Consider the following 25,987-nt stretch of genomic DNA (forward strand, 5'->3'; position numbering starts at 1 on the left):
AATTATCCAGTAATTTTTAGTCCTGAAAAGGGATCCAGGAAGCTACCCAGGATTCCTGAGAAGTCTCTCCATCTAATGAGACAGTCTGGTAATTTCCTAGTTTTGTATTGTTGGTTCAATAGAAATATTTCAAAGTGGCATGTGACCACTTGATGCAGAGTCTGGGTTTCTCTATAATAAATCCCTTTGCCAAAAGCAGGAGCTGCAGGCTTGCTGCTGGAAAGAGTGAAGCAGATGGGTGAGTAAAGCCATCCTCATGTGGGAGCAGTTTCCTCTAGGAGCTCAGTCTTGATACAAGGCACAGTGTGCTCCCAGGAGGGTGACAGTGCCACCTGACAGGGCCTGCCAGCCGTGCCTGGGCAATAACGTCGGCATTATCTGAGGTGGCTGGCAGGATGCCTACCTTCTGGTGTGTTTGGGTGAGTGGCTGAGCCAGCCAAGGAGAGGTTGTATGATTGAGAAACCAAGGATTCTTGGTTAGACTGAAGACTCCATTTGGGAATCAAAAATCTTAAATAATCTGTTGGACTTTAGCCACATATTTCCCCTGAAGAGTAATGTGCTTTTTTCCAGCAAAATTTTATTGAGGGTTATGTTATTAAGGAATGAACTGATATGAATATCTGGAAATGTTATTTAATGGCATACTGTCCTAAAAATCTGAAGATCTGCAGGAGATTTAAAAATCCTAACCCGTGTTACAACTTTTTAAAAGATTGTGAAATTATCAAAATGCACATGAATCAAATTTTAATATACTGTACGGTGGGTGGGTGAGGCTGTCTGTTGTACCGTTTCTTTCTCCAAATTCTCAGGCATGGTTTGGCACTGCAAGAACTCTATGACGTTAACAAATTCAATAAAGTAAATACATGGAAATTTTAAAAAGGGGGGGGTTATGGGTATGGTGTGTGTATTGGGTGGGAGAGGAAGTATCCAATATGAGCCTAGAGAAGAAAGCTGGATGTCATTGATGGGTTTAAGGAGGGAGAGGATGTGATCAACTCCCCAGGGCAGGAAGGGGAAGGAAAGAAATGAGTTACAGAGCGAGTTGGCATAGGTCTTGGGTGAGAGGCAGAAGGCTTACACAGGCTGGAAGCAGATAGGGCGTTACCAGATAGATTTAAATTGTATTTTGAAGTGGAGGCAACAGGGCTTAAAAATAATTTGACAGGACATGGGAGGAGATAGCTCAGTGGTAGAGTGCCTGCCTAGCATGCACAAGGTCCTGGGTTTAATCCCCAGCACCTCCACTTAAAAAATAAGTAAATAAATAAACCTAAGTAGCTCCTCCCCTGAAAAAAAAAAATAATAATAATAATAATTTGACATGGGGATGGAGCTGAGAAAAAAATAAGAATTATCCAAGACTCTTAGGTTTCTGGCTTGGGATCATTTCCCCTAGTTTATTTCCTTCAAAGCACTTATCAATAATTAAAGCAACTTAAGCCATTATTCTGTTAATTTTTTGTTTCTCTGCTCACTCTGTCCATCTAGAATAATGCTGTCCAATGGAAAAGTAATGCAAGCCACATATGTAATTTTAAATTTGCTAGTAGTTACACTTAAAAAGATGTGATACTAGTTTTCATGATATTTTACTTAATCCAAAATATCCAAAATATTATTTCAATAAGCAAATAATAAAAAAACTTAATGAGAGGTTTTACTTTTCTTTTTGTATTGAGTCTTCAAACTACAATATGTATTTTATACCAACAGACATCTCATTACAGACTAGCTGCATTTCAAGTCGTTAATAATCACCTATGGCTGGTGGCTACATACTGGACAGTGAAAATCTAGCATAGGAGCCATGAGGGCTAGTCCATTCAGTCTAGTTCAGTGTTTCCCTCCAGCAACAGGAAACATTCATTGACACACAGTGAACGTTTGATATATTTTGAATGAATGAACAAATGCCTGGTGATGGGGGTAGGGGCTTAGTGCAGGTAATAGTTTTGGGGGTGGATTCAAAGCTTCCATTTTGGACTCATGAAGTCTGTGGTGTCTATGAGACCTCAAAGTCGAGATGTCAAGAAAGGAAGTGAATATGAGAATCTGGGACTGAGATGAAAGATCTGGGTGGACATATAAATTTGGCATCTTGATGGATTATAAATCCAAGAAAATCATTGTGGATTACCTCGGGAAAGAGTGCGAGAAAAGAAAGAGCCTAGGACCCCTCCCTCAAAGATACCAACATTTAAATGTTGAGTGACAGAAGAGGAAAATCAGGAAAGGATGGTGGTATCAAGAAATTGAAAGAGGAAGTGTCTCAAGGAGAAAGGAGTAGTCAACCCTGCTGAAAGTTCTGGTGGAGAAAAAAAGAAAAAAAGAAAAAACCAAGAAGACAGGAGCATTGAAGTCTTAACAATAATCCTGACTCACATTCCACAGTCATGATCTCTTTTTAGCCCTACTTGTAATGCTCTGAGTTACAGAAAGATTGGTGTTTTTTTTAAATTAAAAAATTAAAAATTTTAAAGAAGGTTAGCCTCCAAAAGGTCAAGAAATCCAGCTAGTTTATGGGAGAACCAGACGGACATAAGACTCTTAGTCCATTACTACTTAAAGAACATATTTTAAAGCACCGAGACTAACAAGTGACCATGGAGGTTTACGGAGGGAGCACGACTAACTGTGACTTCACCAAGCCTAGGTAGTTTGCGAGTAGATGTACCCTTGGCAACACCCTTCATGTATGGAACTAGACCAAGATTACATGATTGGGATTTCTTGCAAGTTTCCTAACTGCCCGCTGCCCTTTATAACACTTAGAATTCTCACCACACTGTTCCTCATAGAACTTCATTTCTTAACCTATCTTAGGCAGTGTAATTCTATTACTCCTGCAGGACATTAATATTAATTAAGAACAACTTTATTCAAGACAAAGGTCAGTTATAAACGTTTACCAAGTGCATTCTTATGGGTAAAATAGACTTTCTCAGCTGCATTTCAAAACACAGAAAGAATGAAATGATCTAAATTCTATGGCTAAGTAGTTGCATGACCTTGAATTAGACTTTACTTTTCCGGTGCCCAGTTGTTCTTACCTACAAAACAGAAGGGCTGAACCAGATGATCTCTAGTTATCAGAATAATGTACGATTTAATGCTATAGCTAATTAGGTTTCCTTCTGTCCACATATTTAATAACTTCAAATTTGATCAGTGCGAAAAGATCATCCTAAAGGAAGTCAAGAAACCTAGGAACGAATTCTAAGCTCACCACCAGGTAGATCTGTAATCATGGAACAGGGTATAATATCCTCACTGTTCCCATATGTTAAAAGGGATGGTAACTCTCATGCTCATCTCCAGCAGGGTTGTTTTGAGGACTGAACCAGATACATCAAGTGAATGTGTTGTACTCCGTACAGTTCCAGAGAAATGAGAAGTACAATTATTTTTAAAGCAGATGTTCAAAACACAGTATACATTATCACTCCCAACAAACAGCAGGCTGAGTCCCTGTCATTTACCCTTAGGGCATGTGACTTGTTACTTTTGTTGACTAGATTATGGTATTGGAATTATACTCAACGTGAGAATGGAAACAAAAATCCTAGTATCTCCAGAGAGGGCCTATGTTTGAATGTTTACAAGAAAATAATGGGACATACACACAAAAAGAAAGAAATTTTTAAAAGAAAAAGTGGGAAGGAGGGAATTCACAGGCAGAGGAGGAAGAAAGGCCATGGCAAGGCAAACTTAGGAAAATAAAGGCGAGTTAGAAGAAGTAACAGGGATGGGGAGGGTAAGTGGGCAGCAGGGAAGAACCGGAGCCAGTTAGCCTGCGGGCGGCTGGGTGTGGCGAACGAGTGGCTAGCCCAGGGCCTCCCCTGGCAGGCACCGGGCGGAGGTGGGGAGGAGGAGGGTGGGGCTTGGCGAAGGGCAAAGGCAGGGCTGGACTTTAAAAGGGGGATGACCCTAGCTAGTTGATGCCGCGGGTGACCTCCGACGCCCAGGGCGAGGGAACCCAACAAGGGAAAACTGGAGGAAAGGGCCGCCGCTGAGGCGCACGGACTGGAGAGGGGAGACCCCCGGAGCGCCCGGCACCCCGCCACCATGTGCGAGCTGTACAGCAAGCAAGACACCCTGGCGCTGAGGAGGAAGCACATCGGGTAAGGGCTCCCCAGCCCCGAGGAAAGGCGCAGAGAAGAGGGGATCACCAGCGCAGGGGGCGAAGAGCCGAAGGGGGGCGGAGAGCTGAAGCGGGGCGGGGAGCCGGCGGCGCGCGGAGTTGCCCGCGGGCGGTCAGACCCGCCGCTCCTCCGCCCAAGGGGGCCGCCTCCCTGCCCGCTCCCGCCGGGTCCGCGCGCTCTGCAGCCCCGCTGGGGGGCTTGACCGTGAGGCTGAAATAGCCACTGGAGGAGAGCCACGGGTAGCTCTCCCACTCCCGCCAACGAGAAAGTTTTTCAAAAGTATGAACTCAGAAATATTTTTGACGATGACTATGAAAACTAATTCTGACAACTCTTGTTTAAAGTGGACTTTTTCTTCTTGCACTCCTGGTTAAGAAGTAAAAGGTTAATCCAGCCAGTTTAAAAAACAAAACGAAACAAACAAAAAAAACTTTGAAACCACTGTCTTAAGGGTGAGATGCCACTTACCTTGGTCTGCCCACTTGTGTCCTCACTTCAGTTTAAAGTGTTCTCTCCGGTCTGCTTTGTTTTGCTCGTATTATAGACGACTTAGTAATATACTGGTGAGTACAGGACCGAACCTGAAGTAAGACCTGGGCTGTGGTCCTAGTAGCGTGTCCAGTTACCTTGTGACCTCTGTCAAGCTACTTTAATTTCTTCTAGGAAAGGAGGAATGACATTCTGCTTCACAAGAGCAAGCAAATGAGATTAATACGTGTGATCTGGCTTTTTAAAAGTTACATGTAAATAGCTGCGGCCATGCGCGACCCCTAGCCACTCCAGTACTTACCTGTGACTAACAAGAGCTGCAGCAGTGGGCCCGACTGCGGGGAGCGGGCGGGGAGAGGGGTAGTGCTTAAGAAAGAAAATGATACCCCGGCTCCTCTTCGGAGCAATGCTGGGCGGTTTATGAGGACTTGATCTCCTAATGTCAACCCAGGAGGTTCCAGGAGGTGTAGGAGGCTAGTTAAATCTCTGTCAACCCGGCAATAGTGTCAAAATGGTCAGATTCCTTCCTCATTACCCGATCACCTCCTCACCTTTATGTAATCACCACTCATTTCTGTTCGCTTTCAATCCTATGTGATTAAATTCCAGTGGAAGCCTAATGATTTCTGATGTGAGCAGAACAAATTCTGTGAAAGGAGGAAAGGTAGCCAAGGACTGACCGAAAGAATTTTACCTGAAGTCTGAGTGGCGAGGTGGAAAGTACACTAACAAGGAGACACAGTGAAGGCTGCAGTCTTCAGCCCATGTTCACAGCACAGGGTTTTTCTGATTTTAACTTATAGGTGTAAACTAACAGCTGAATTTGAACCAATAAGAAAATCTCATTAAATATTAATTTCATTTTAGCTGATCTTAGTTAGTTTAGCTTAGTTTAGCTTAATCTTAGTTTTAAAATTCAAGATTACCTATTCACAATAATCACAATACCTTCTAAACATTTGCATATTCATTTAATGTATAAGTATCTAATTACCTTGTAAACTACCTCCAATGCATGTGTTATGCAACATCACCAAAACAAAAATAATAAATTTTGTTTTAGTTTCTAAATGTGCATAGAGCCCAATTCAGAAATCTTTGTGATGTTTCTATGTTGCTAAAATTTATACTCCAGACAACCATTCAAATAACCAAAAATATGAATGATTTATTATATGCTCAAAAGACTGGGTTAAAGGGTTAGAAGAATAATTGGATTTTATTATTTAAGGATGGAAAATCCATTTGATGCAAAACAAGTACCAGTCTAAAGACATGAAAATGATCTGTAAAATCACCTGCATAGTACTTAAGACTGAGTTATTTGTATTTAGCTTTTAGTCCTATTCATTTCTTTACAAATTCGATTAGAGGGAGAGATTAGATTAGATTAGCAAGCAAGCTGTATTCTGGGCTATAACTTAAGACAGTCTACTTTCAATTCTGGTTTTCTCATTTATTCCCTGTGTAATCTTGATCAAGCTTCTTCATTTTTCTGTACCTCAGTTTTCCTCACTTATGAAAATAAGAATAATAATAACCCCTATTATACACTATTGTTGGGAGGATTAAATGAGATAATACTTGTAGTATCTGGCAGTTCCTAACACATAGTAAGCCTTAAAAAAACAAAAAGAAAGAAAGAAAGAGAGAAAGAAAGAGAGAAAGAGAGAGAGAAAGAGAGAGAGAGAGAGAGAGAGAGAGAAAGAGAGAGAGAAAGAGAGAAAGAAAGAAAGAAAGAAAGAAAGAAAGAAAGAAAGAAAGAAAGAAAGAAAGAAAGAAAGAAAGAAAGAAAGAAAGAAAGAAAGAAAGAAAGAAAGAAAGAAAGAAAGAAAGAAAGAAAGAAAGAAAGAAAAAGTTTGGGTTTTTTCCTGGTAGAACAAAATTTCCCAGAGGCAAGTTGGTTATTGGTTTGTGTAATTAGAGCTGTCAGAGTTGATCCACAGATCTCCAAAAAGAGTTGTCAAATCATGGCAAATTTAATACAAGAAGCATGACATGTGAGCAGTGTCATTGATGGGGGATTAAGGTAAAAGGTTCTAGGCTAATATGAAATTAAAAAAAAAAAAAGTATGTCACCTCGGTTGTGTTTCCCCTTTCCTTTATGTAATTGTAATTTTCCACTGATCGTGACCTTCACTGACAAGGAAAAACACGGAGCAGTCCTGCCAGACAAAAGTGTTTCCTTTCCTTATTTCTAGGCCGTCATGCAAAGTTTTCTTTGCTGCGGATCCCATCAAAATAGTGCGAGCCCAGCGGCAGTACATGTTTGACGAGAAGGGTGAACAGTACTTGGATTGCATCAACAACGTCGCCCATGGTAATGTACTGTCTTTGTTGTGTCTTGAAAAATACATTTTGGGAGTCAGGCGGGCTTGGCACCATTAATACTTGTCTCAGGAATTGCAGTGGCTGCATTATTTGGCTGAACGGGACCCATAGTCCTAGGCAGGGACGAGCTGGAGCGAAATGCGGAGAGGAACAAGAAAGATCAACTTTTTTTTTTTTTTTTCCTCTTTGCTACAGAATCTCCCTCACTTCCCAGGCATTTAGAATTGTGACTCATTTGGGGGGCTTTTGTCTTCTAAATTTTAGTGGGACACTGCCACCCAGAAGTGGTCCAGGCTGCCCAGAGACAGATGGAACTGCTCAACACAAATTCTCGGTTCCTCCACGACAACGTTGTCGAGTACGCCAAGCGCCTGTCGGCAACCCTGCCGGACAAACTCTCTGTTTGCTATTTTACAAATTCAGGGTATGTTTCGAGGTTTCCCACCCATCCTCATTCCCACCAACCTCTTCGTCTCCTCTCTCACACGTCTTTTCTTTTTGATTCCTGGTACAGATATTTTAAAAGGTTTCCTGAGAGTTTTGCATTTACTAATGACCCCACGTAGGGGATCTGACCTTTCTGGTTCTCTTGCCCTGGTCCGCCAGCCCGCTGTAGTAAGACACTGACAGCATGTTCCGAGGCTCTCGACACAGACTAAAATAATAGCCTGACGGTTAACAAGTGCACACCACTCAACTGTTAATTGCCTTGGCTTCCTTAATGAAAGATGGGGAAAGCACACCCTTAAGTATCCCTAAAGGACAGATGCTTGGGTTGTAACCACGTGAGAAAACCTGGCTAGTCAAATGGTAAATAGCTAAGGACTGTAGATGAGCCTAGATAGTTCTTTCAAAGCATGAAATGAAGAATTTTAGCAGAGAAAGAACTCTACTAAACAAGCTGTATAACTTTTGTAAGATTTTTAATTGATTTGTTGCCTTAGGCAATTAAATGTATTTTCCCAACACAAACACGAGGGAGGAAGGAGTAAATTTAAGTGAATAGATATGTCACAACTTTTACATTCTGTAAATTTAAATTATTCTTTATCCATATAGATACAGAATATCTATATCTATAGAAAAGCTCACAGTGCAATGTTGTACGGGGAGGAAAACTGTATATACAGCATAAGCTCATTTTAAAATGATACATATGTACATATGTACTAAAACTATTAGAGATTCTGCAAATGTTCTATTACATGATTCTGTGGTTCACTTTTCTCTTTTCAATGAAATATTTTAAAACCAAATTTGTAAACAGAAGATCGTTCTTTTTTCTTTGTAAAGAAGTAAGATATTTTAGGATCTAATGTGTTGTTCTAAAGCACTCTTGCCTTCAATACATTAAATATCATAGCATTTGACTTTCACTTCTAAAGAACCTATACTGTCAAAGAGAGATTAGCCTTAGAGAACACTGTCACCCAAGACTGGAGGTGATAAAGGCTGGAATAACCTTGAGGTTAAACAGGCGTCAGTCTGAATGCTGGCTCTACCTTTTCTTAGCTGTGAGAACTTATTCTGGCAACTTAACCTCTCTGAGGCTGTTTCTTCACCCACAGAAAGGAGATGGCAAAACTTGCCTTACAGTGTAGTTATGAAAGTAAATAAAAGCAGAACACACAGTGTGATTTCTGATGTACTAAACATTCCACAAATGATTATTTAAACTCTCTTAATCCAGATAGAAAAATTATGATCTTCATTTTATAAATAAGGAACTAGCCACGTACTGGGTCAGGATAGCATAGTTTAGTAGCCAGGTTACTGGGCCCTCGTACTCCCATTCCTCCCATTGAGATCAGACTTAGTGCAGGCTTCCTGGGCTCCTCAAAGTTAGTCACCTACCAACGTGGCTGAATTGGGCTAGAATTTAAAATAAGCATAATATCCTCAAATTTGTATGGAGCTCCCTCTGTGTCTCACTGTTTATTGAAGACATCTAGGGGGCTTAGAAAGATGAAGTGAGATATCTGGGTGGGCAAGATTGAGGGGAAAGAGAGGACCTCAACTTATTTCTTTATCTAGCCCTAAATAATTAGAATCCTCAACTTCGGTAAATAGTATTTTGAAAGATTTTTAAAAGAGCTTATGTCACATTGTCCCTTATCTCTCTACTGTCTTAATAGATCTGAAGCCAATGACTTAGCCTTACGCCTGGCTCGGCAGTTCAGAGGCCACCAAGACGTGATCACTCTTGACCAGTAAGTCTTGGACACAAAGCTTCAAAGCAGGAAGCTCTTTCAGAGATGAAAGTCTGTTGATCCTATCTAACTAATACCATAAGCACATCTGGAGGAGGCTGGGTATATGGCACAAGGGTTTTTATTATATATTAAGGTTTCAAGGCCAGCCCAGGCCTGGAGGACACCCCAAGTATCTGGAGGCTCTTTTGGGTGCTGTGGTCATGGCTTCATGGGCTCTGCATGAAGCAGGTTTTACTTTTAGTTTGAGGCATTTCAAATATCTTTTCACAATCTATCATCTGTCTTTTAACTTTCTTCATGATATCCTTCAACAAAAATCTTCCATTTGATTAAATCAGATTGTTGCCATTTTCATCTCATGGTTTGCATTTTCTAAGTTTTGTTAATATCTCTCTCCTTGACACCCATTCCCAGCCCCCAGATCAGAAACATGCTCTTCCTCATTTTCTTCCACTACTTTTATAATAACTCCTCATATTGAATCCACCTGGAGGCCACTGTGTTACCATTATGCATGGCTGTGTCTCTGAGCTCGCCTGCTATCCCAGTCATTTCTTTGTTCTTATTCCAATGCCATACTAATTTCATTATTATGGCTTTGTAGTGTGTTTTAATTTATAGTAGGGGAAGTCCTCCCTCTTTGCTTTATCTGTTCATGGGCCATTTACAATTTCTTTTCCAGATCTTCCAATTATATACCTCTGGGCAAGACACATAAAAGAGAATATCATAGCCACCTGTATTTTAAGTGAGAGAAAGGAATTTCTTAGCCACTTGATCACCATTCAGTCTTCGTTTTGTTTTATTTTGTTTTGTTTTTAATAGAGATAGTGGGGATTGAACTCAGCATATGCTGAGCATATGCTCTACCGCTGAGATATACCCACCCCTTCAATCTTCCTTCTTTTTGAAAAGACTCCTCCTGTTCCTGACCAACTTGCATTTGCCCAATATGTGCAACTGGACATCTTTTAGAAACCGTCCCAAACAGAAACACAGCCCATTCCATGATATAAAGTTGTTTTTAAAACTTACTAGAATGTAACTATCAAATACATTTAAAGAATATATAGATAAGTTTCTCATGAAGCTATAGAAAATAATTTTTTTACATTTAGACAATCTAATTTAGCAGATCTAATACAATCCAAAGAAATTAAGTTTTTTTCCCTGCTGAAAAGTAGCTGTCTATGGGGATACATACTTGGATTTCTATGTGTTTTATTACATGAATCAGGAGAGCTGGACAAATTAATGGCCAGACTTATGAAATATTAGCTTCCATATAGTTAAATCTGGCACCAATGTTGAGATTCTCCCTGGATGACATGCTGTACTATTTTTCATATACCAGAAAAGCATCCTTCTGTGAGTGATTTTGGTTACTGTTTTTTTCTTTTCAGTGCTTACCATGGTCACTTATCATCATTAATTGAGATCAGTCCATATAAATTTCGAAAGGGCAAAGACGTCAAGAAGGAATTTGTGCATGTGGTAAGTATCTTGGAATTCAACAATTAGAATGTTAGGACTAGAAGAGTGCCTAATGGTAATCCAGTCCAGTGCTTTCATTGAAATGAAACCATGAAAAGGAACTCAGATCTAGAGCAGTTGTGTGGCGTGCTATAGTCAAAGAGCTAGTTAATGACAGGAGGTGGTTTGAAATTCATCGATGAGTATCATAATGGGCAAATTAGTATAGTCGTAGCAATAGCTGTTATTTACAGCTATCATTTTATTTTTCTGGCCCCTTGATCTTTAATTATTTTTTCTATCACTGAAATCAGGTCAAAATTCAGAGTTGCATCAAGTGTGTGTGACTGTCTTAAAATTAAATTACTCTCTGCTAAATTATTATATAGGTTTATTAAGTAAAGTAAATCATAAATGAAATAAAGAAATCAATCAAATAGTTGAATTAGTAAAACTCATTTGGCTTAATTAAGGATCAGTAGACTTTTTAAAGAGAATTATTAATACTTTCCTCCAAAATTTTAAGATCTGAAATTAGTGCCAAAGCACTCTAGTTTTCTGAATGATTACAGCCTGCTATATAGTTGGTAAGTGTTGGTTTATTTTCAATATAGGATAGTTAGTAGTTCCCATTCATTGAAATTTTCAAATAATATAATCACACTTGTTTGCATTTGTTCCTTATGTGAATAGGGATGCAGTCTTCACTTATAAGAGTCTAGGAGCAAATCCAAGCTCCTGTTCTTGGGACAAAGATATCAATTCTCACAGAATTCAGAAATGTTAAGGAAAAAGAGCAAAAGAACCTAGAGTCACTTAAATCCCCAGATCATCTTTCTGATACGCTCTTGTGGGGAAGTGCCTTTTTTAAAACGCTCATTTGTCCAAGAGGCAAATCATGAGACGCTGTTACTTTTGATGTCTTCAGGCACCAGCACCAGATATTTACAGAGGGAAATACAGAGAAGACCATGCAGACCCGGCCAGCGCTTATGCAAGTGAAGTGAAGAAAATTATTGATGAGGCTCATAACAGTGGAAGGAAGGTTTGTATTTATAGCTTTGGAAACACTTTAACATCTTATATAAGATGGATTGAAATCATTGTGATCTGTTGGAGAGGTGGAAGACGATTAGATCTCAGCCCCCTTTCTGTTCTTCTCTGGTTACACGCTCACTTGGTTCATATTTCAACAAGTGCCTTGTTACATTCATGCCTCTAAGACCATCTATTTTAATTTATCCTGGAAATGCAATTACTATGCCTGTTCGAGAACTGGTGGTCTAATGCTGACCTTCCCAGTGGGAGGCAGACTCTGGTCCAAAGGGATAGGGGAAAGAATTAAAAAAGACAGAAAATTCCAACTGAGAGTAGCACGGGGGCTAATACAAGGTGGGAAAGGGAAGAGGCAGAGTGGCCCTGGGGTCTTAGGACCAGTGCAGGCTCCCAGATCCGGGGAGCCCTGACACCTCCCTAGAACTGGTTCAGCTTTCCTGAAGCCATGCAGCCTGGGTAAGCCAAGGCAGGAAAATGCTCTTCCAGCCTGGGCCTGCTTCTAAGACAAACCAGAATCCTCCTAAATAGGAAAAAGAGTTTCCATTTTCTCAGTCTTCACCCTACTGTCTACAGCTTAACGTTAAATATTCAGCCCATTTAGGGGTTACTTACTCAGAGTTTGAATGTGATTTGACACATGCTTTGCCTTTAAACTGGCTTATTGCATCAACATGGCAATAAAAAATCTTAACTGAGATAAAAATGAAGACTTTGTGTTTTCTGATTCAAATATTTCTATCTTAATGACTGGAGAGTCTTTGCATTTCTTAACTGTTCTTTTTTTTCCTATCCCATTTGTTTTGCATATCTTAATGGACGTAGTTTAGACTAGAACCTTGGTTCTCTTGACCACTTACCTCATACTGTGTCTGTGCTTTCCCTCTTTAATTTAGTGTTACCTGTTTTCTATTTTCTTCTTTCTAGAACAAAGTAGTTCTACTGTGAATTGCCTAATTCTGTTAAGTTAAGCCTGGTTCAGGGCAAGAACCAGACATACAGCATAATAATTAAGGTTTGTGGCCACAAGTCACAGTCCTATCTCCTTGGTGCAAATTCTGGGCTCGGGCAGCCCTAATTCAGCATGCTGAGGAAACAGGCACTACAGTAGTAAGTGTAGAACCTGGGTAATTTTTTAGAAGTTCATATCAGAGACTGTTCAAAACATCAGTCTTATTCAGTTGATCCTAATGAACACACTGCATTTAAATTAATTATGGAGAAATGGAAGGCGCCGTCTCCACCATTTCTCATGGTGGTTTCATTGGTACCCTAACATTTCGGAAACTAATGCCTCAGATCAGTTGCTTTTTCAGCACAGACATCTGTTCTTTTCTTTTTAATCAAATGGCCAGTTTGCCTCTTGCCACAGGTCCATTCCCAACCATTTTTTAAATCACTTGCTCTCTAAGAAGTCCTCTTTTTTAGGAGGTATGGGAGGGGGACCTAATGGACTTTGACCCCATCTTCTCTTGTATAGATTGCTGCCTTTATTGCTGAATCCATGCAGAGTTGTGGCGGACAAATAATTCCTCCAGCAGGCTACTTCCAGAAAGTGGCAGAGTATGTACTTGACTTGGGCATCCTTGATCAAACTGAAGGCAATGTGACAGTTCTGTAGAGCCATCCTGGTTGTTAAAATATTGAAGTCCTTCCAGACAGGCTGGTAAATAGCCACTTTGGAGTGCCTGCCCCCCAGGACTCCTGGAACCCCTCCTCCTTCCCAAGATCCAGCAAGTAAAGGGTTTGCACATGGTCCAGCAGAGGGGCCTCCAGGACTCTGCTCCACTACACACATGGCATCTCTCTGATTGGTTGGTGTCCAAGCCTTACTAATTAGTGAAAATCTGAAGATTAACCCTGCTAAACACTACTTCTTGTTCACTTCTTTCTCTTCCCACTTGAAATACTGCAGTAGAGCTTATTTAAGCAGCACAAACCCAAACAATGTTGAATATATTCTATTCATTTCTAATCTAGAAATGAAGTGATTGTATTGCAAAGTCAGTGGCATCACGTAGATGTCATTGGGGATCTGAACACTGAAATGTGTTTGTAACAAAGATTACGGACTTCAGGTGAACAGCATTTTTTTAAGTCCTCAATAATCTGTATCTCTATGGGAGGGTTTGGGGACTCTCAGGAGCCTGAAGGCATTAGACTGCCATTTTGCTTTTCAGATATGTACACGGAGCAGGAGGTGTGTTTATAGCGGATGAAGTTCAGGTAGGCTTTGGCCGAGTTGGGAGACATTTCTGGAGCTTCCAGATGCTTGGTGAAGACTTTGTTCCAGACATCGTCACAATGGGAAAACCCATGGGCAATGGCCACCCAATGGCATGTGTGGTAACAACCAAAGAAATCGCAGAAGCCTTCAGCAACTCTGGGATGGAGTATTTCAATACGGTAAATTTGGGCCTCCTACTTTAATGCTGAGATGGAAAAATAATGTGTGTTCTTCTTGCCAATGTAGTAAAGAATAAATCTCACTATTGCCAGGTAACCACCCTAAGACCCTAGCCAAATGTTGATTCTAGCCATATTTCATTCTATCTGGCACAATTCTTGTACTTTCCCTTGTGTATCTTTCCTGTTCCTATTCATTGTTCCAATGATAGATGGCTGCCCTGCTAAACTCTGGAGGTTAGGATATTTCATTAACAGATGATATGATCTTTTTTGTTTTGTATCACATTTAAATTCCCAAAACCCTTCTAAAGTGTTTAGATGATTCAATACTATAAATGTTACATGACTGTCATAGGAGATACTAAATTTCTATCTTTGGGAAATTTTATTTCCTTGGTTTTACCCACAAAAGTTATAAGCCTTAAGCTTGGAAAGATTATTATCGTTTTTGCAGTATGTAGACTAGGACTTGTAACAGCTAAAAGTAAGATTCAAATCTAAGGACATAAATTATTTGGAGAAAATGTCATTGCTTAACTTTTTTCACACAGCTATTCAAGGGCTGAAACCCATATCCCCCTAACTAAACCACACTCTGAAATCCTTAATTCCCAACACAATGTCTGGTTTTGGTTTGGATGAACTAATAAATTCCCCAATAGTCCCTCATACCAGTTATGCATATATATATTATATATAATTTGTTATATATATATATCAAGTTATATATATATAATTTGAAATTATATTCTCAATCCTAAATGAATAGAATCACGCTATATTCTAAATCTAAGGAACTAATAGCTTAGTGCCCTTAACAAGGGAAAATTTTATTAAAATTATATCTTTATTTATGTATAAGCCAAATTTCTCATAAATGAAGCAATACCACTAATTTAACTATTATGTTTTCTCATTTAACTTTTTTCTGCAGTATGGAGGAAATCCAGTATCTTCTGCTGTTGGTTTGGCCGTCCTGGATGTAATTGAAAATGAAGACCTTCAAGGAAACGCCACAAGAGTAGGGAATTATCTTACTGAGTTACTGAATAAACAGAAGGCCAAGCACACTTTGATAGGAGATGTCAGGTAGATTTACCATGGAGTTGTCGTGTAGTCATTTGTCCAAACGAAAATTGATTATATTTTATCTTATAAACTGAATGTAGAAAACACTGAAAAGCAAAAAACAACCCTCATCTTTAATCCAGAACCCAGGTATCTATATCTAACCCACCATTAAATTTGGGTATATATCTTTCCTGACTTTTATACTTTTTTGAAAAAATAAAGCTGGGATAATCTCAGCAGCTAAAGGATGAAAAGAAGGAACTTAAAGTAACTCTAAATGATCTATGAAAAATTATTTAAAACGACATCTAAGAAAACTCGGTATTTTTCATATAAGTATACATATAGACATTAGAGATTTATCATCATGAGTGTCCTGAGATGCTAAATAACATGACAATGTTGTTTTTAAGCCTTTTCCTTTTATAATTAACTGGAGAAAAAAATGGATGGAAAAACTAGCTTGATTCAAAAACTATAGGAAGTCCTGTGGACACTGGATTGGTACCTTGGATTAATTAGAATCAGTAACAATTACGCTTTAAAGAGAATCACATTCAGCTTCAAATCAAACTGAAGTTTGAGGACAGTGCAGTGCTTGATAGAGTGTGTCAAGTTTCCTTTCTTTACCTCCCTCAGGGGTGTTGGACTTTTTATCGGAATTGACTTAGTGAAGGACCACCAGAAAAGGACCCCCGCCACAGCCGAAGCTCAACACATCATCTACAAGTAAATGCACCCCTCACCCGTTTGGTATCTCATTTGGTATCTCGGCTTGAAAGATGCCCACCCACTTGAATGCTTCTTTTATTTCCTCTCATCTCCCCAAATAAGGAAAGTTTAAAAAGTCTGAGCAATTTGTAAATGTGGGCTTCTTGCATGCAAACACTAAACTGCTCTGCTGTTCACATCCTTCTGAAATAACTTTAATTATCACTTGTATGCACATGTTCCTGTGCTAATTAGGATGAAAGAAAAGCGAGTGCTTCTCAGTGCTGACGGACCTCATAGAAACGTGCTTAAAATAAAACCACCTATGTGCTTCACTGAAGAAGATGCCAAGTTTATGGTGGACCATCTTGATGGAATTCTAACAGGTCTGTCCAGAGATCTTTAAAGTAGAAGCTCCCCCGCCCCCTGCTGCCCAACCCTTACCCTGGTCGTGCACGACAGTGTGTTTTGCTATTCGTGGCAGAAATGAAGGAGGGTGGAAATGAATGTGTACGTTTATATTATTACGTATTTTCACTTTTTAAAAAAACCTGCCTGTCTTTATTGTGCTCTGCACCACAAATGCTGGCAGTGTAGTCCTTCAGCTTTGTATCATGAAAATATATGAAACATTATTAATAAAAATTATTGGCTGTGGGTTAACAGTTATTTGCTTTATGCTGAATCATTTGACTTTGTGTATATTTCACTTATTACAATTTAATTTTTGAAGACTTTTGTTTGTCATTCAGAATTATAGCCTGTCATAGGAATTTATCTTTTGTTTACTTACATTAAATGATTAGGTTAATTTGTTTTTCTGTTATGAGCATAAATTGAGATTAGAAAGTAAAGGTAGCAATGTTTGTAAAACCATATTGAAAAAACATAAAGCTCTGTCAAATGTTAGAGTATTTTTGATGTTGCTTTAGTTATGTTTTTAAGATCCTACTTCTCTGCTCCTCTTCAGCCTCTTAGGGTTAGGAAAAGGCTGATAAGCCAGGAATCTGTACAGCATACAACATAGATCATTAATATTTGGAAACTTGAGAGTCAGCCCCAAGTTATTAGCAGTACCATCACTGTCTTTGGACCAAGAATACGCTCACACCCTAACCTGGCCAGTGTTCCTCACACACCTGTGTTTCCTCCGGTCCTGTGAAAGGCCAGGCGGAAGAGAGTATGGGTTGGTGCAAATCTGTCACTATTACTTAAAAATCATCTCAGAGCTTGAGCATTTTTAATGGTGGGGCTGAATAATTTTTTTTTGAATAAAGTGAGTGAAGCAGAGCTAACACAGCTTCAGCAATGATGAAATGCTACGATGAAATGCTACATTGAAAGTCTAAGGGAAGGCAGTATAGCTCAGTGATAGAGTGTGTGCTTAGCATGTGTGAGGTCCTGGATTCAATCTGCAGTACCTCCAGTTTAAAAAAAAAAAAAGCCATCTCTACCATTCATTTTTCAACTTTAAAAAATGTAATTCAATTAAGAATTTTTTTTAAGTTTAAAAGCAGCTATTTTAATAGTGACATTTTTAAAACACAGGTACCTCTCTATTCTGTTTTTAATAATAATTTTTAAAGTTTATTTATTTTTTAAATCTTTTTCAGTGGCAGTACTGGAAATTGAACCCAGGACCTTGTTCGTGCTAAGCATGCATTCTACCACTGAGCTATACCCCCCACAACTCTGTTCTTTGTTAAGGGTATTCCTATAGTTACCAAAATGCTTTTTTTTTTTAATTTTTATGTTTTTCTGTCTTTCCCATTGTATCTTCCTTGGTATAGGTTTAGAAGAAGCCATCGGAGATAAAACTGAGAGTGTTATCACTGAGAATATTCCATGCAGAGCCAAGGTAAGAGTCTGTTACTTAATACTTAGGGAGATGTTCAAAACTGGGGGAATTTAAGAAAAAAGAATGCAAATTTTTAAAAATTGTACAATGACCTTTAGAGTAAAATGCACCTTTGCTAGACTTGGCTTATTGTTGCAGTTTTGAGTGCAGAATTAAATTTCAAGTTAAGTGTCATACCACTTGACAATCTGTTTCGTTGTTGTTGTTGGGGATGGCGAGGTAATTAGTTTTATTTATTTTTAGAGGAGGTACTGGGGATTGAACCCAGGACCTCATGCATGCTAAGCATGTGCTCTGCCACTGAGCTATACCCTCTCCCCTCATACCACTTGAAAGGAATAAAGCCAAAGGACCATTTGTACAGGATTATTCCCATACCAAAAAAACAAGAACAAAAAACTCCAAAACCAAAAAAGACCCCTCAAGGTTGCAAAGGGGGCCTTCAAAATACATAGAGAGATGATACCAAATGTCCTGAGCCCCTTCCTTTGTGTCGGAGGGCCACCTGACCCTGCCTCGAAGTCTCACACACTGTCTCTAATCAGCAAAAGCATCGGCAGCATGGCTCCGGAACACCAGAGTGTGGTGCTGAAGTGAAGTGAAGTATAAACCCTGACTGGCAGCCGGGGCCTGGGAACCATCTGGCACGGAGTGGCCTAGTTTCTGCATTTGATGTGCTTCCAGCAGAGGCTTCTCCATTCTCTCCCTGAGCTGCCCAGGGTGTGAGAAAGCGCTCCCGGGGTCAGAAACTGCAAGGCAAAAACTTGAGAGGCTTTGTTGCATAATTTGTTATTTGTTTATGACTTCGATGCAAAAAGGAACACTCAGTGCCTCCAGCCCGCCTGCTCATCCAGTGTAGTCAACAGAGTCCCTTTCTTGATTGAAAAACTTTAGGCCCTTTGAAAGCAAATGATTTGCTAGCAGAATGCTTCTGTCTCTTGGTACAGCACAAACCAGTGCTAGAAATCAATTCCTGTCTGCTGTTCTCAGCATGACTTGTGGGGTCTAGGACGGAATCACAGCTGTCAGAACTGAGCAAGCATTAGACAAAGCTTACACAAAAGGGAGTTCATCACTGGAAGTCCCACTTTGGGGTTAGCAAAGTTAGCACATGTTTCTGAAGTTTTGGCTTAGAGTCCCAAATTTTATGTCGACATCGCATTTCAGATTTCTATGGAAGATACTGGATGATACCAATCAGGGTTGGGGAGGAACAGCTGACAGTGTTGTGCTGTGTTGTGCTATGTTCTCCTGTGCGCCATGTCACCTGTTGGCCTGGCGAGTCAGCCCTGCGGAGGCTGGCGGCTGGGTAGGTTAGAGGTGGGGTGCCCACAGGAGTTTGTGCTCTTGTCTTGCAGATGTCCGACGAAGCACACTTGGAATCGCTCAGCGATGGCATCCTGGACCCCAAAGAAAATCCCAGCAGTAAGAGAAATGGATTGTGCACAGATAAACATTCTCTGCTCAGTAAGAGGCTCAAGACATGAGAGGATGCAATGTGCAGAGACATAAATGAGCAGAGTTACAGAGAATGAATGGACAGGTCCCTTCTGTTAATAGCTCTCTTGAACCCTCTAAAGGAAGAATTTGCATTCCACTCAGATGTGTAAATAAAAAGGTAAACGAGTAATAAGAATAACCCAAATGATAATCAAACCATGTCAAGATTATTAGCTCAGCCTCTAGCCTAATTCCTGACCTGAGATTCCTGAAAGTTCTTTGTTTATTCTACTAAATTTCAGCGTCACATCGAATATTGACTTAATGTTGGCAGTTTTACTTCTCATGTTTGAATGTAAAGAGCAAAGTACAGTAGGTTCCTGAACTTGAAAGAGTTAGTGCCATAAGATATGAATTCTTTAATGATTTAATTTATACATATTTATGGACTATAATAAAATAGAAGGTGATGTAAACCAAAAAAAATTTTACTAGAAAAGTGTTTACTCTTCTCTTGCAGAGAATATTAGGGTTGGAGTGGCAAAATCAAAGCCATTTGGGAAAAATCACATGCAGCAAATATGTAGAAGTGTGTGAATAATTTGGGCTTCTGCTGGGGAACGAGGTTACTCATGATCCTGCAGGGACTGGGGCTGGGGGTTGGGGGAGGGAACAGGAATACACCCAGAAACACTCAAGCATGCGGCTGGAGCAGCAGCGGGAGCCAAAGCACCATTCAGTCAGGAGACCTGGGTCCTGGCTACTCAAGACGGTGTCACCTTGTCAAGTCACTTACCATCTTCCTCTTCTCATCGAGTTGATCGCCTGTGCACACCGCTCTCACACACAGAGATATACACGTTTCTAGCCAGAGATTGGCAAAGGGAAGTGAGGAAACCTGAACGGTACGAGCCTGTCGTTAAACGTGCTGGTTCCACGAAACATCCACTTGGCGGAAGAAAGTGGAAGAAATTTGACTTTCTTGACTTTCCATTATCCCTGTTGCTCTCCTAATGGTTATTAAACTTTGTGTTTTGGTTTTTGTTCTGCAAAAAAAAGAAATAATTTTGCTGTGGCTGTTTCAATATAGCTGAGAAAGATGTTGGGAAGAAAATTAAATGTAAAAAGCTGTCTTTCTGAGTTTGTCATAAACTTAAAATGCCGTGAAAAATGCAAGGTCTCTTTATTAACATGTAACTGACTGTGGATCCAAACTGGATAGCGCTGAGATTGGTACCCAGGAGCTGGCGAAGAGGAGAGAGTCTAGAGGTCTCTGTGGTTTGGTCCTAGGGAACAAGATAATTCCAAGACAGTCAGGCCTTTCGCCATGCCCCAGCTCAGCCCACCTGTGAGCGTTCCCCCGGGGGCTTCTCAGAAAGTGCCTATCTCCTCTTACTGTTCATGACAGGAAGGAGAAGACCCAGAGCTGTGTTCTGAGTTCTCCAAGTATAAGGAATAGAAAATAGAAAAGTAAGGCTTTGCTCTTCAACATATTCCACTCTTCTTCATTACATAAAAATTAGTGTTTTTTAAATTTTTTAAAACTTTTATTGAAATGTGGTTGGTTTACTATGTTAGTTTCAGGTGTACAGCAAAGCGATTCAGTTCCCTGTGCTATACAGAAGGTCCTTGTTGTTCCTCTATTTTAGATACAATAGTGTATATCTGTCAATCCCAAACTCCTAATTTATCCCTCCCTCCCCTTTCCCCAGAATTAGATTTTTATAAGAAGGAGAGAGAAATAAGTGACTCCTTCCTCAACACAACAGAGACGGCCTGTGTGTGAGGTTCCTGAGAGCTGCCTCATTTCTGTGGTGTCAAAATAGAGGCTGTGTCAGTTTGGCTCCCCTGGAACTCAAGATAGAGCCCCAAGATCCAGCTAACACCAAGGCAGAAGTGCCAGAGATGGATAGGGGGGTGATGCCTATGGAAGATAAAGGGCTCACCAGGACACACTTCCGGCCTGACGTCCGTGAAAGGAGAGGAACCAGAAAGGAGACTTGAGGAGGGAGAGCCACAGACGGAGGTGCAGCCCTGGGAAGTCCGCCAGCAGGTCGGGGAGCTCCGGTGCCGGGCCGGTCTGCAGGCGCAGGTGTGACTCGCTGGCGGGGAGCTCGCGGGGAGGACGCACCCAGCTTCGGTGGATCTTGGAGTTGCCGTGGCTGGAGTCGGCCAGCCGACCGCCCTCCTCACCACAGGTTCCCACTTGAAGGGAGGGCTGAGCAGCCCACCCAGGCCTGCCACAGCTCACGCACGGTGCGGCGTGGATCCGCTTGCCCCCGTGTCGTGGGGAGACGCTCTTCCATGGTTCCCATGGCTCTCTCCTCCTGAGTGAGGTTCATGGAGCAAACTCCGACTCCTGTCACTTCAAAGAGTCTCAGGGCCACAACTGGTCCTCATCATCTCCCTCCTCTACTATGGGGGGGGGGGGGAATTAGGTTTATTTATTCATGTTTCGAGGAAGTCCTGGGAATTGAACCCGAGATCTTGTGCGTGTTAAGGAGGCACTCTACCACTTGAGCTATACCCTCCCCACCCTCCTCTACTGTGAAAGTGCCGCTCACCCTCAGCTCTGACCTCCGGCTGCCCTGGTAGTGGTGTGAGCCAAGCCCTCATTCCTAAGGAGTGTGAGCCCTGGCAGCCAGGCCCTCTTCAGGCCAGGGCTGAGGCTCTTGTCCGTTTACAGTTTCTACTACGCAAGGAGTACCACGGGACACCTAGCATAGCGTCTGAGTTCCACACATGTTCCCGCCTCCGCTCCCCCGCTGGGGAACAGCGCCCTACCTCCTCCTGCTGACCATGATTTACTAATCCCGCCAGTACAGTGACCACCGGCTGCTTCCTAGACGCAGCGAGTCCAAGGTGCTCAGGTGTCAGTTGTATCTTGTTTTTTAATAGGACTCCTGCTTTGTCCCTTGGCAAAAGTGCACCCTTTGGGGCACCAGGGCCTGCAACCCTGCAGATTCCGAAGTTGTGGGAATGGCAAGAACAAAATTCTCCACTAAGTGGTTGATGGCAATGGGGCCATTCCTGCTTTCACCCGTTAGATCCAGGATCCTACTGGGACACAGTGCCTTGCAGAGGTCCCTGAATAGAACTGCATTCTGAAGGATGGCACCCCATTCTTGCAGGGTATTACCTCTGAGCTTCAGCTGCACCTTCTTTCAGGAAGGTATTCCAGGGCCCTATCAGCGTGGCAGCTTCCTCGGGGAGAGCAAGGAGAAAAGCTCTGTTTCCAAGATAAGACGTCAAGCTAAAGTAGAAGAGCAGAGAATTCAAGACCATCTCCTAATTGCTCTGAAACAAGTGATCTATTCCTCGCTGAATCTAAATGTTGTTAGGTTTTATTCAGAGGTATTTGGTACATTTTGGTGCCACTGTAAACAGCATCTTTGTAAAAATATTTATTTTCTAATTGTTCTTGGTGTTTAGAAGTTCAGTTGATTTTTGCATAATTAACTGATTTCAGCAAACTAGCTAAACTCACTTGCAAATTCCACAGATTGTCAACTCTTTTGGATTTGTACACATATAATTATATCAGCTGAGAATAGTGGCATTTATTTCTTTGTGATTTCTATATCTTTTGTTTTTTCTTTTTGTTTTACTCCATGGGCTAGGACATCTAATATGGTCATCACCAAAACTGGTAAGAGCAGACACCCTTGTATTGTTGTGTCTCAAAGAGAAAGTGTTCAGCATTTTACCACTAAGCATGATACTTGCTGTAGACTCTGTGTGTGTGTGTGTGTGTGTGTGTGTGTGTGTGTTTGAATACCTTAATAAAATTAGGCATAATCTCTTCAGTTCCTGCTTGGCTACAAGTTTTTCTCATGAATGGACAATGGGCCATGAATTTTACCAAAGAATGTTTGTATTTATTTAAATGATTATAAGATCTTCTCCTTTATTCTGTCAATGTGACGATTTTAATGATCTCTTTATTCTTTTTTAAGCACATGACTTACTAACTGCCTATCAATGATTCCAGTCCTCTCTTTGAGGAGTTCCTTTCATTGTGTATTTTTTTAAAGCCACTTTATCATTTGGATTTCATTGTTAATTTCCTTCACATCAGTAGTCACTTTATATTTTGTTATATCATTTTTATTGTATTTTAAATATCTTCTATATAATTTCCCCCAAGTTTTTATTTTGAAAAATTTTAAACTTTCAGGAGAGATTCTCATAAGAGTACAAATTCCATGTATCCTTCATCTGGATTCACCAATTTTTAATATTTTGCTCCTTTACTTTTCTACCTATGTACCTACGCATGCACTTTTTGGCTTTGGCCAAGCCATTTGAGCCATTTGGAACTTAATTGGTGACACTAAGGCAATTCATCCTAAATATTTTACTTTGCCTTTCCCCAAAACAAAGACATTCTCCTACAAATCAATGATCATATTAGGAACATTTGAGATTAATTCATAACATTACCTAATCTACAATTTATATTCAAATTTTAAATTATGTCAGTAATGTCCCTGATAGCCTTTTTTAAAGCTTCAGACGCCAATCCAGGATTCTGCATAGCATGTAGTTGTCTCTGCTGCTTAGTCCCCTTAATCTAGACTATTTCCTTGTTTTTTTTTTCCTTTATGAGATTGATATTTTTGAAGAGTCCAACCAGTTGGACGTTTTGAAGAATGTCTCTCAATTTGAATTTATACAATTTTCCTCATGATTAAATTCATGTTAAACATTTTTGGCAGGAAAATTACATAGGTGATAAATACAGATTTAGTTTCAAATGTGAAACTAACCTGAAATTAACTCAACTTGTTCATAATGAATTACTTTATATAGAGAGATTATATATACAATACTCTATTCTATATATGTCCTATATATTATATATATGCAAAAATCCTAAACAAAATTCTGGAAAACCAAGCCAATACTCATTAAAATCCAACATTGCAATATTGATTGGGATTTTTATCCTCTTTCTGGTCAATGCAAAGACTTTAGAATATCTCTGTTTCATATCTCCCTCTGAATGTTACTGTTTTGTATGTTAAGTCTGTAATCTTAGGCATATAGATATAGCTTTATATATACACTTTTTATTGCTCTTCATTTCTTCCTTCCATTTGGAATGATTTTTCTTTTTTCTTGAAAAACACCCTTTTAGTATTTCCTTTGGGGTGGGTGTTTGGTTCAGCTTCCTTGTTTGATGGATAAACTGAAGGCCATAGATGCTGAGTTACTGGATGAGGTGCCCATACCTTTAGAGGCAAAGCTGGGAGTGACACCAAGATAACTCTGACTCCTGGGCCAGTGCTTTTTCCTCCACATCATTTCTAAATGTTGGGGTCAGAGGCATAAAAGAGTAATCAATGACATAGATGGTTAAATCTGCTAATGAAATGTTGTGAAATGAGTCATTTTGATAAATTGGCTTTGAACTACTAGCAAGCAAAAGCAAAACACAGTTTATCAGTCAGTGACAGACACAAAAATATTAATTAGGAAAACCCACCCAAGTGATGCAGTAACAAATACACAATAATCCTACTAGGTAGTATTGACCTGAATATCATGGGACATTGGCCACCAAATGCTGGCTTATGCATCCTTGCTACTCTTTATACCAATAACAATATCATCTCTGAACCGAAATAAATTGCTACACCGAGGAAAGTAGAAATCCAGAATGCATTTTCCATCCCCTGGAGAGAAGAAAATTGCAATAATAACACAGGATTTGAAGTGGAAATGGGGCTGTGGGAGCAGAAAATACAGATTTAGAAAGCAAAAACGATTTGCAGAGAGCCACAGTCCCCCAACATTTGTTCCTTCAGAACACCCTGAGGACTCCCTGGTTTTAAGCAGATCCCCTGATGCCTCACACATACTTATGTTCTTCTTGTTGCAAAAAGAATTTAAAAGGTAGAAACAAAGAAGATTGAGAGAGAGAACTAATCACTCATTCCTTTCATCTATTCAATTATTTGCTTTTATTCTTCACTAGTCCCAAAATGTTGCTCTGTGAGATTCCTAACCTATGATATCTATCTTGGGATTTCCAATTTGTTTCTTTTTTTTTTTTTCCTTCCTGAACTGCTCCTTTATTTATACTTCTTTTCTAAAGGGTTTCAATTCTGCAGATTGCTTTTATAGAAACACTAACTTCCCAGTGATGATCAGACTCAATCACCTAGTCACTCCTGTTGTTGCTCAATGGGGTAATGAAAAAAGTGGCCTTAGCAGCAGGAATGGAGGTTATGCATAGACTCAGCAATAAGGATTTCTACTCCCCAAGGTCAACCAGGCAGCAGCCACTCCTGAGTGCCCAGTGTACCAACACTCCCACACGGCACCATTCCCCAGGGAATCAGCCAACTAGCTTGTGACAGGTTGCTTCCGTTATATTGCTTTAATCATAGAAGGGGTAGTGCTTTGTTTCTACTGAAGGAGACAGTTACTCTGGATACAAATTTCCCTTTCCTGCCTGAAATGTTTCTACCATAATTTGTGGACCTACAGAATCATTTTCAACTGACGTGGTACCACATACTGCATCTCTTCTGACTAAGGAACTCACTCCGCAGAACATGAAATGTGGAAGAGGGCCGGGGATCATAGCGCTCACTGGTCTTCCCACGTTCTCCGTCATCTAGAAGCAATTAGCTTACAAGTATGGTGGGTGGCCTCTGCAGAGCTGGAGAGATGCCCTCCAGAATGCAGTACATCATCTAAATTCACGACCAATATATGGTGCTCTTTCTCCCACAGCCAGGATTCACAGGGCTGGCGATCAAGGGCTGGAAATGAAAGTG

General features: G+C 40.4%; 1 protein-coding gene across 1 annotated transcript; it reads left to right on the forward strand.

Annotated features, from left to right (window-relative positions):
* The first annotated feature begins 3,967 nt into the window (after positions 1–3,967).
* ETNPPL (ethanolamine-phosphate phospho-lyase) lies at positions 3,968–19,818 on the forward strand. Its single transcript, XM_006212056.4, has 13 exons — positions 3,968–4,130; positions 6,842–6,960; positions 7,236–7,395; positions 9,107–9,181; positions 10,588–10,678; positions 11,586–11,702; positions 13,191–13,273; positions 13,891–14,116; positions 15,054–15,208; positions 15,830–15,919; positions 16,157–16,287; positions 17,692–17,759; positions 19,118–19,818. The coding sequence occupies exons 1-13, from the start codon at positions 4,075–4,077 to the stop codon at positions 19,244–19,246; spliced, it is 1,500 nt and encodes a 499-aa protein (XP_006212118.1). The 5' UTR covers positions 3,968–4,074; the 3' UTR covers positions 19,247–19,818.
* Positions 19,819–25,987: the final 6,169 nt, after the last annotated feature.

This window comes from Vicugna pacos, chromosome 2, assembly GCF_048564905.1.
Source record: "Vicugna pacos chromosome 2, VicPac4, whole genome shotgun sequence".
NCBI lineage: Eukaryota > Metazoa > Chordata > Mammalia > Artiodactyla > Camelidae > Vicugna > Vicugna pacos.

What these genes read in the sequence shown, in the direction of transcription:
- ETNPPL (XM_006212056.4), top strand. Translation starts at nt 4,075, where the DNA reads ATGTGCGAGCTGTACAGCAAGCAAGACACCCTGGCGCTGAGGAGGAAG. An exon ending in GACGTGATCACTCTTGACCA is followed by an intron (nt 9,182 to 10,587) that starts GTAAGTCTTGGA and finishes TTTTCTTTTCAG; the next exon opens with TGCTTACCATGGTCACTTAT. An exon ending in GGATGGAGTATTTCAATACG is followed by an intron (nt 14,117 to 15,053) that starts GTAAATTTGGGC and finishes TTTTTTCTGCAG; the next exon opens with TATGGAGGAAATCCAGTATC.